The sequence below is a fragment of the Hypanus sabinus genome, chromosome 21 (assembly GCF_030144855.1).
Source record: "Hypanus sabinus isolate sHypSab1 chromosome 21, sHypSab1.hap1, whole genome shotgun sequence".
In the NCBI taxonomy this organism is placed as follows: domain Eukaryota; kingdom Metazoa; phylum Chordata; class Chondrichthyes; order Myliobatiformes; family Dasyatidae; genus Hypanus; species Hypanus sabinus.
Window position 1 is genome coordinate 58,604,228 of NC_082726.1, and position 11,547 is coordinate 58,615,774.

At 39.1% G+C, this 11,547-nt stretch overlaps 1 protein-coding gene across 2 annotated transcripts in view; it reads right to left on the reverse strand.

Annotated features, from left to right (window-relative positions):
• The window catches only part of scaper (S-phase cyclin A-associated protein in the ER), a 325,667-nt gene extending 318,989 nt beyond the window's left edge, over window positions 1–6,678 (reverse strand). Inside the window, exons 1-2 of one of the 2 annotated variants that reach the window (XM_059946644.1) lie at window positions 6,641–6,678; window positions 6,138–6,398 (exon numbers count right to left, since the gene is read on the reverse strand). In XM_059946644.1, coding sequence (XP_059802627.1) covers window positions 6,138–6,398; window positions 6,641–6,673 — 294 coding nt within the window. In that variant the 5' untranslated portion in view covers window positions 6,674–6,678. The remainder of the gene's footprint in view (window positions 1–6,137; window positions 6,399–6,640) is intronic. The other variant, XM_059946645.1, reaches the window with a different exon arrangement.
• Between the last annotated feature and the right edge of the window lie 4,869 nt (window positions 6,679–11,547).

Genomic DNA, 11,547 nt, shown 5'->3' on the forward strand with positions numbered 1-11,547 from the left:
CAAGAAAACTATAAAAATGATAGAAGACTTATACAATACTTCCACTTTATCTTTGCAGAAGAGGACAAAAATAACCTCACAGCAGTGCTGGCAAATCAGAAATCTAATAATACGGAGGAATTAAAAGAAATTAACAATAACTAAAAAAACCTGAAAAAATAATAAGACTAAATTCTGATAAACTTCCCAGAGTCAGATAATCTGAATCCTAGAATACCAAAACAGGAGACCATGGAAATCATGAATGCACTAATTGCCACCTTACAGAATTCTACAGATTGGTCAAAAGCTCCTGCAATTTGGAAGGCGTCAAACACAAAAATTAGCAGTAGATGGCAGACTGCTAGGATCTATTATAAAAGGATGTAATGAAGAATGTCAGAGAGATTAGACAAAGTCAATATAGAAAAGATTATTTATTTGACAAGCCTGCTGTACTTTCTTTGATCATGTAACCAGTAGAACACATAAGGCAGAACTTGTCAATGTGGTGAACTTAAATTTTCAGAAGGTCTTTGATGAAGTTCCACACTAAAAGGTTACTAGCAAAATTAATGCATGCACCCATGAATTGAAAATAGGTTTAAACAGACAGAAAACAGAACAGGAATAAACAGATTTTCCACATTACCCCATGTCACGTTCTCTCCAATTATATCCCTGCTTTCCGCTTTAGTGCTTTTATAAAATAGAACCTCTGCAACAGGTCAGTCCCAATACTAATCACTATTTCAGACACTGTTTCAACTGAAAATAAGAGACAAACAGTCAAGGGCATCAAAGATACAATTAATATACAGGAAAGTTCACAGATTAATGTTTTTTTCAATGCCCTTTATTATTTGTGGATCTGAAATTTCACTCCAATCTAACAATATTTCTCAATAAACTGATTTAACTGTTAAATGCTGATAAACTATGTTTATAAATTGTTCTAAAGAACACAAAATAAGTCATTCCAGTATTTCAATTGAGAAGCCCAGCATTAGCAATAAGTCATAAAACCATAAGACGTTAGGAACAGAATTAGCCTACTTGGCCCATTGGGTCTGCTCTGCCATTCCACGTTGGCTGACTAATTCCATTAACTCCTTTCTCCTGCCTTCATCCCATAACCTTTGACTCTTTTACTAATCAAGAACCTATCAAACTGTGCTTTAAATATTCCCAACGACATGGCCTCCACAGCCATCTGTGGCAATGAATTCCACAGATTCACCACTCTCTAGCTAAAGAAACTCCTTGTCATCTTTGTTCTAAAGTCAAGATAAATGAAAACAATGTACTGATTCAGACATATCCCTGTTCCTTCAGCATGACTCTTAATTCCATTTTCCACACTGCTTATGCTTTACAATGGCCCATTACCTGTTTAGTATCTTTGACATGAACACTCTTTTGGGATAGGTAACATATCAACCAATTTAAACACAAACCTTCTCTGTTTCAGTTGTCAGTTTAGTTGTTAGGATTGGGACAGATGTTGGCCAGATCACAAGGAAAATCATCCTGCTCTCTTTGATTATCCACTTGAAAGGAATGCTCAGTTAAAAGGAAAAGAAACGTAGCAATTTTGGGTTGACATAGATCAAGAAGTAAATAACTCTTATTCAGTGCATTTTGTTTATTTTTCCAGGCAATGATACCAACAGTAAGATACACGCTGAATATTTCTACCATTTCCTCAAATTTGCCGTCTCACTGCCAAGTGTACGTAATTGCAATTCAAAGCCAGTGTAAGCAGCGGGGGGGGGGGGGGGGGTGCAAAATGCAACAGTTCAAAATCCAACAGTCCACAGACAGCAACAAAAATCCAAATTCAGAGATTGGACTCTCTTAACATACAGATATATTTACATGATACTGCTGAGGAAAACAGATATTAAGGACCACCTCTATGGTTAAAAAAGATGAAATGGTTTTGAAAAGTGTTCATGACTGCAATACAGAGAACAGAGCAGCTAATATGTACATACCAAAAGCTCCTACAGGAATACATTAATTACCAGGTGCTCTGCTTTAGAAGTGGGTTGAGGAGTGAATATTGCCAACACACCAGACAGACTCATTTGCAAACAGAACCTCCACCCAAGATTTTGAACAACCTTCTTGAAAGATAACACTGCATTCTTAGAGAAATTTGGTTGTTTATATAACAGCTACACTTCAGCACTGCAAGATACATAGAATTGACCAATTGATTTGAAGGTCTATCTAAAATAGATGGTTTTACATAATTAAATATTTAGACTTGACGGCGAAAAAGACACTACATCTTTCGACAAGTCAGGACAACCTAAAATGGCTTACTATTTATAAGGCATTTTTGATAAGTAGTTAACTGTTGTAGTGCAGGATACAACAACTAAAATGTAACATAAAGTTATTAAAAAGAGCATTGTGATAATGATGCATTGATTTTACGGTGATGCTGCTTGGGGGTGAATAATGATCTGTATACCAAAGATAACTCCCATAACATCAGCTTAAAGAAGAGCAGAAATCTCAGCTCCACAGACAGCAGAAAGCATTGCTATAAAACACCTCACCAGACAACACCTGTATAACAAAATATATATAAGCTTGAGATTTGTTTCACTCAGTATTCACATTCCCTCAGTACTGCACAAGTATGTTACTCTAAATTTTGCTTGCTGAAGTTTCTCACGTTGCATTTGAACACAAGGATCTACAAGTTCAAAAGCAAGAGTACAAATTGAGAAACAGCAACAACCTTGTGAAAAACTGAGCATTACTCTTACAAATTCATTTTTTCACTATCTGCTTTTTTCACTAAAAAATCAGAAATGTTCAGTAAATCTATTGGTATGTGTGGAGAGAGGACAGAATGAATAGTCTGTTTAATAACGTCATTAAAACTGGATGAAAGGTCATCAACCTGAAATATTAACACTATTTCTCCATAAATGCTGCTGAGAATTTCCATTGTCTTCTATTTTATTTCCATTTCCATCATCTGCAGTATTTTGTTGTTGAACAATTAAGCATTGTTGCTTCAACATTTAGGTTTAAACTTGCTGTTGAAAGTCCACAAGGCAGGAATCTTTCATTAATACACACAAAATGCTGGAGGAACTTAGTAGGCCAGGCAACATCTAATGAAAAGTGTAAACATTTCAAGCCAAAATCCTTCATCAGGACTGGGGAAATAAGATGGGAAGTCAGAGTAAAAAGGTAGGTGTGAGGAGGAAGAAATTCAAGGTAGAAGGTGATATGTGAAAGCAGGAGGAGATCGATTAGTGGCAGAGATAAAGGACTGGAGAAGGGGGAGTATGATAGGAGAGGATAGAAGGCCATAGAAGGAAGGGGTGGAGCACCAGAGGGAGGTAATGGAGGTAAGGTGGAATTTTCAGTGTGCATGTAGTAATGAAAGTTCCAAACTTTTCCAATTTTAAATCAGGCAGTAACAGGTCAAAGCGATACAGTTGCTTTGGATGAGAGAAATCAAATATGAGTCATGTTTTACACTTTCTCCTTCAGACTGAGTTTGCCTACCTATAGGTGTAGTAGGATGGTACAAGCGATTGGCTTGTACTTTTTTATAAAAAGGCAGAAGATTACTAGAACATCTATATTGCTCCAATATTCTAAACAGCTCACAAAAAATGCACAAAGATAGACAGAATATGATGCAAATACAAGGAAATCTGCAGATGCTGGAAATTCAAACAACACACACAAAATGCTGGTGGAATGCAGCAGGCCAGGCAGCATCTATAAGGAGAAGCACTGTCAACATTTTGGGCCGAGACCCTTCGTCAGGATATGATGTTGCCATTTCTGAATGTACTTAGGTTCTATGTTCTGTGTTATTTCTCAGAGCAACAGATATTCAGGTGTTGGGATTTGGTTTGCATTGTAATTCACCTTCCATCAGTTCCTGTGCAGAAATAGCAGAAAATCAATACCAAATGACAAAACACAAAGCTCACTTTTCTAGAATGTTTCCAGTTAGTAGTTATTAATTCATTAATTTGTGAATATAGGCAATACTGGTGAGATTATCATTCATCATCTTAGTAATAACAATCACCTTTTTTTAAAAATTAATAAGTCTAACTTTTTAAGATGCTTCACACGAATTAGTGAGCAATTTCAAGTTCCTGGTATCAATATCTCTAAGAGTCAACTTAGACCCAGCATATCGATATCGCTATAACAAAGGCAAGTCAGTGGCTATATTTCATTAGGAGTGTGAGGAGATTCGGTTTGTCACCTAAAACACTTGAAATCTTTTATAGATGTACCATAGAGAGCATTCTAACTGGCTGAATCACCATCTGGTATTGGGGTGGGGGGTGGGGCGCTACTGCATAGTAAAGTTCTGAAATTAGTTAGCTCTGTTCTGCATTCTAGCCTCCATAGTATCCAAGACATCTTCAGGGAGCAGTGTCTCAGAAAGGCAGCGTCCATCACATTAAGGAACCCACCACCCAGGACATGCTCTCTTCTCATTGTTACCATCAGGAAAGTGGTACAGAAGCCTGATTCAGCGATTCAGAAACTGCTTCTTCGCCTTTACCATCCGATTTCTAAATGACCATTGAACCCATGAATTTCTGCTTTTGCACTACTTATTTTAACATACACACACATCATATCACACATCACACATATAGTAATTCAGTTTTTCCTCTCTATCATGTATTGCATTGTACTGCAGCCACAAGGACAACAAAATTTCACAACGTATGCCAGTGACATTAAATCTGATTCTGATTACTATAGGAAAAATATTTGATATCAAGCCACGTGAGTATTGGATCTAATACCCAAATCTAAAGAACATCCTAAAGTTGCAGAAGTTTAAGGAAGGCATTCTCCAGAGCAGGGTTTCCCAACCTGGGGTCCATGGACTCCACAGTTAATGGTTGGGGTGCATTGCATAAAAACGATTTTAGGAACCCCTGCTGTAGAGTAAGCTTTGGCAGTCAAATAAGGCCACCAATGGAGAATAGTTTCAGGAATTAAGCTGCTACTAAAAGTAGAGGATTGAAATATCTTGAAGGCTTAAAAGGCTGGAAGGGATTATAGAATTTGTGCATAGAAAGTTTAACAACATTGAACTTTGGGGGGAAAATAGAGGTTCAAATTAACCAGAAACTACAGTAGAATAACAACTACTGGGATGATGAAGAAACCCATTCTTGCATGATTGGTGAAAGCATGATTCCAGGCTCCTACAGGATTGTGTTGCACCACTTCACTTCATCTTTAGTGCAAGATACAAATCACAATTAAGGTTTGCTATGATGGCAAAATTAGATCCAAATAAAAAGATGTGTTAGGATTTTAAACCAGACATTAACTTCTTGCTAGTTTTGGAAAAGCAATATGTATAAAAGAAAGCTGTAAATTAAAAGTGAAACCTATAATTTATTTCCAGATTTAAAAAAAATATCATCAGTGGGAACACAAAGCAATGAAAAACATTCCACTGGGAATGGAGTAGATTCAAATGCCACGAAATAAACGCAGTTACATCAGAGATATTAGCTTTAATGTGGTTTTGAAGATTGGTAAAGATAAAGCAGATGGGCTGCTTATAAACTCCGACAAAGCACAGCAAAAGACTGCAACACATATATGTTGCAAAAGAATGGGCGGGTGAAAGGAGAAACAGAACCAGGATAGAACAGAGTCGCGTTTACAACTTCAATGGGGAAGGATGCAGAGATATCTGAAACAAAGGTGCAGAATAAATTGTGATTACGGTAATAAAATCCATGCAGTAGTGGAATGCAACGCTTATCGTTGATCTGTTTATCAAGAGGCTCAAAAGAGGAAAATGATTACATGGCAAAGGCCCGGAAAGAGAGACAAGTGAGTTTGGACCAATAAATATTCAAACTCTCATTCATGATTTTCCTTGCTTAATATTTGTTATGCTGTAGACAGAGAGTGATCATCACGATTTGTGAAGTCCGTTGTGGTTTCATCACGGTAGAAGAAACCGAATTTGTTGGACCGTTGTATTTATTCGTGTAGAATTAGCAAGGTAGAGGAGCAAGGGACATTGAAAACGAAAAAAAAAGCGAGCAGTTACATAAATTTCTAACCGAAGTCGGGTAGTAATGTTATTCAGAGAAACACAATAGGTGACCCACACGCCGCACCTTAGAACTGCCACAGCCCGCCAAGCTCTTGCTTTTCCCCCCGTACGAGGATCCCGAACTGCCGCTGCCAGATCTCTCGCGTTCATCTCCTCCAGGCCCCATTTTAGGCCCCGGCCTATCCCGGGGCTCGGCGCCAGCTCCCGACTTGTACTGTCCGCTCCTCTCACGCCCGTCGCCGCCGCCCAGAAACGCCACTTTCAGCCCGGGCGCCAAATGCTCGCGCCTCCTACGTCCTTCGCTCCTCGACTCTTTAGACATCTCCTGTCAGTAATATTTTATCAAGTTTACATATATTTTCTTAATGGAAATAAACTGCTTTTTTTTTATTAATTTCCCCCTCGGTTACAATAACAAACAGCGTTCGGCCATTGACAGCTGTGCATTCAAACTCTACGCTGAAGAGCAGCTTCAGATTGATATCTACTTGACCGAATCAAAACGCAGTACGGCTGGTTCTCCGCCTATCATACCCAACTAGACCACAGTGTGTGGGCGGGCCTTACGTTTTGCGTAATGTTTGGATGCACGGGCAGCATCGTCTGCTGTCAAGCAACGCTCTCGGACCGGCGAAAGGAGGCTGCGCTCCGATTGGTCGGATCGTGGGCCACCTACCCGGCAGTCCAAGCGGTCGTCCCACTCGAACCGGAGGCGGGAAAAGAAAGCGACTGGGCAGGTAGTAGAGTGTGAAAGGGGTGATGTAAAACAACAAGGATCTCAGGAACCTAAGAGACAGAAGCAGGTATTTCGACCTCTCGTGACTTTTTTTGCCATTCAACAAGATCACTACTTTTCTGCACATCTGCACGAAGCGCTGTCGCGGGAAAGCAGCATCCATTATCAGGGACCTCCACCACTGAGGACACGCTCTCTTTTCACGCTAGAAGAGGGTACAGGACTTCACGACTTGCACTATCAGGTTCAGGAACGGTTATTCCCCCTCAACTATAAGCCTCTTGAACCAATGGGGACAATTTCACTTAACTTCACTTGCCCCATTATTGAACTGTTCTCACAACCTATGGGCTTACTTACAAGGACTCTTCATCTCATGTTTTCTACATTTATTGATTATTCGTTTATTTTCTCTTTTGTATTTGCACAGCTTATTGTCTTTTGCACATTGGTTGTTGGCCCATTCTGCTGGGTGCCACGGCCATCAGAATTGACAAAAGTTCAAAGTAAATTTTATCAGGGTACATATGTCACCACATACAACCCTGAGATTCGTTTTTCTGTGGGCATACCCTGCCAATCTATAGAATAGTAACTATAACAGGATCAATGAAAGATCAACCAGAAGTCAACAAACTGCAAATGCAAAAATAAATAAATAGTAATAAATAAGGTGAACATGAAATAATAATATAAGGAGTCATTAACATGAGGTCATTGATTGTAGCAACATTTCAATGGATGGACAAGCAAATGTAATCATCCTCTTTTGTTCAAGAACCTGATGGTTGAGGGGTAGTAACTGTCCCTGAACCTGATGGTGTGAGTTCTGAGGCTTTTGTACCTTCTTCCTGATGGCAGCAGCAAGAAAAGAGCATGGGAAAGATCTCTGATGATGGATGCTGTTTTGCTTCGACAGTATAATACACCCTCCACAACACATCTAGAAGTTTATCAGAATTTTTGATGACATGAAGCCTTGGTAAAGTCCTGCAGATGTGTAGAGACAAGTGTACTGACTGGCTGCATTACAGCCTGTTATGGGAACATCAATGCCTTTGAGCAGGAAACCCTACAAAAGTGGATTCAGCCCAGTACATCATGAGTAAAGCTCTCCCAACAATTGAGCACATCTAAGTTAAACATTGGTGTAGAAAAAAATTCTAATAGATTCAAAAGCTCTCAAACTGTTCTAATTTTAAAACATGTGTATGTTTAAAATATGTCTCACAAAGGAGATTCATGGTCAGATATTTATTCATATTATTGCCAAACTTGGTCTCCATATTACCCATATTATTGTTTATGTGGAATATTATACCTATGCAACATTGACGGTTGCAATTAGGTTCATTGTTCCAGACATTCCTCAATGTTTAGTTTGTCATTGGTCATGTTTACTGAGGCTCTTTTGAGAACAGGTACAGCAAATAAGGTTACCTCTTAGCAAAACGCTAGGAAGTAGAAGCAAAAACAATTTTTTAACCAAAGTAAATGTCATTCATAACTTTCTGTAAAAGTTCATTAGTGGCTCACATGATGTATTCAATGTAAAGTTTTATCAGTGACTTGCAGCTTTGGTGCTTTTAAAGTGAATCAAAAGTGACAAGCTTGGCTTTTAAAAGTATATAGTTTAACAATTTTATTTAAACAAATTTCATAAATGCTTAAAAAATCCCTGAAGTATTGAAATCTGAAATGAAATAGAAATATAGAAGTATATTGCGTAAAACATAGAGCCTGAAAATCATGTATTTTCCCCATGGATGACAAACATCCTAATTTTCAGATTTTTTTTGTATTTATATCCTGAAATGTGAAATATTGAGGCCTATGGGATGGTAGATGCTAGAGTGAATCAAAAACATTCTTGACTCAGAACATCAAAGCATTTCTCTTGCTCACACCACCCCTGGCATCCACCACAGATGTGGGTCAACTCACGAAGTTTCTCTTGTAGTTTGTTAATGAATGTGAAATATAGAATGCCTTGCCATAATGATATAGGGCCTGAAGTATTATGTACAGTTTTGGTCACCTTAACTATAAAAGGGCATACTTGTCACAGGAAGATTGGACTAAATGAATCAGACTGGTTTCTGAAATGGTTGGTCTGTCATACGAGGAAAGGTTAAGATAAAGTAGCCCTTCAATTATTGTAGTGGTTTACCATCCTGGGGGCACCATGAATCGCAGCAGTGCTATTGGTTTTAATTTCACATTAAATGCATTTTCTACAATGTTTAAAATAGAAACACAGAAAACCTACAGCACAATACAGGCCCTTCGGCCCACAAAGCTGTGCCAAACATGCCCTTACCTTAGAAATTATCTAGGTTTACCAATAGCCCTCTATTTTTCTAAGCTCCATATATCTATCCAGGAGTCTCTTAAAAGACCTTATCGTATCCACCTTCACCACCATCGCCGGCAGCCCATTCTACACACTCGCCACTCTCTGCTAGCCATTTCAGCCGAGGGTAAAAGCCTCTATCCACACGATCAATGCCCCTCATCATCTTATACACCTCTATCAGGTCACCTCTCATCCTCTGTCTCTCCAAGGAGAAAAGGCCGAGTTCACTCAACCTATTCTCGTAAGGCATGCCCCCTAATCCAGGCAACATCCTTGTAAGCCTTGTCTGTGCCCTTTCTATGGCTTCTACATCCTTCCTCTAGTCAGGTGACCAGAACTGAGCGCAGTACTCCAAGTGGAGTCTGACCAGGGTCCTATATAGTGTCCTATGGACTCGGACCCCAAGATCCCTCTGATCCTCTATCCTGCCAAGAGTCTTATCATTAATACTATATTCTGCCATCATATTTGACCTACCAAAATGAACCACCTCACACTTATCTGGGTTGAACTCCATAAACCACTTCTCAATCCAGTTTTGCATCCTATCAATTCCCACTGTAACCTCTGACACTATCCACAACACCCCCAACCTTTGTGTCATCAGCAAATTTACTAACCTATTCCTCCACTTCCTCATCCAGGTCATTTATGAAAATCACAAACAGTAGGGCTCCCAGAACAGGTCCCTGAGGCACATCATGACTTCCATGCAGAATATGACCTGTCTACAACCGCTCTTTGCCTTCTGTGAGCAAGCCACTTCTGGATCCACAAAGCAAAGTCCCCATGGATCCCATGCCTCCTTCCTTTCTCAATAAGCCTTGCATTTTGTACCTTGTCAAATGCCTTGCTGAGATCCATATACACTACATCTACTACTCCACCTCCATCAATGTGTTTAGTCACATCCTCAAAAAATTCAATCAGGCTCGTAAGGCACGACCTGCCGTTAACAAAGCCATACTGACTATTCCTAATCATATTATGCCTCTCCAAATATTCATAAATACTGCCTCTCAGGATCTCCTCCATCAACTTACCAACCACTGAAGTAAGATTCACTGGTCTGTAATTTCCTGGGTTATCTCTACTCCCTTTCTTAAATAAGGGAACAACATCTGCAACCCTCCAATCCTCCGGAACCTCTCCTGTCCCCAATGATGATACAAAGATCATCACCAGAGGCTCAGCAATTTCCTCTGTCACCTCCCACAGTAGCCTGGGGTACATCTCGTCCAGTCCTGATGACTTACCCAACTTGATGCTTTCCAAAAGCTCCAGCACATCCTCTTTCTTAATATCTACATGCTGAAGTGTTTCAATCTGCTGTAAGTCATCCCTACAATCACCAAGATCCTTTTCCGTAGTGAATATTGAAGCAAAGTATTCATTAAGTACCTCTGCTATCTCCTCCAGTTCCATACAGATTTTTCCACTGTCACGCTTGATTAGTCCTACACTCTCACGTCTTATCCTCTTGCTCTTCACATACTTGTAGAATGCCTTGGGGTTTTCCTGAATCCTGTCCACCAAGGCATTCTCATGGCCCCTCTGGGCTCTCCCAATTTCCTTCTTAAGGTCCTTCCTGCTAGCCTTATAATCTTCTAGATCTCTATCATTACCTAGTTTTTTTAATCTTTTGTAAGCTTTTCTTTTCTTCACAAGATTTACAACAGCCTTTGTACACCACTGTTCCTCTACCCTACCATCCTTTCCTTATCTTATTGGAACATACCTATGAAAAAGTGTTGCATGGTTTATGCTGAATATTATGAATAGAGTTTATTTTGGTTTAAAATAAGTAAGTTTTGCCTCTATTTTCTAGTGTTGAGAAGAATGAGAAGTATCCTTATTGAGATATATAAAAAGGTTGACAGGGTGGGATGGAGGAAGGATGTTTCTATAGCTCTGGTGTCTAGAACTAGAAACTGCAGTCCAAAAACAATGAGTACAGTATTGAGAAATGTCTTAGGAATTCTGCACCCAAGAAGGTTGAGGGAATGAAGCATTGATTGCATTCAAAACAAGAGCTTAATGCATTTCTGAATATACGATTGATATCAAAGTTCAAAGTAAATTTAGTATCAAAGTACATATATGTCACCATATACAACCCTGAGATTCATTTTCTTGTGGGCAATCACAGTAAATACAAGAAACACAGTAGAATCAATGAATAGAATTCATCTCAAATTCTCAATATTTATTGCTTATTTATTCATTTTTTCTTTTGTATTTGCACAATTTATTGTATTTTGCACATTGGTTGCAGACTTCTGGAGTGGGAAACCAGAGGTCCATGACTAGTCCTCACTGGAGGATCAGAGGTAGAGAGGGTTAGTGACTTTAAATTGCTGTGTGTTACTATTTCAAAGGATC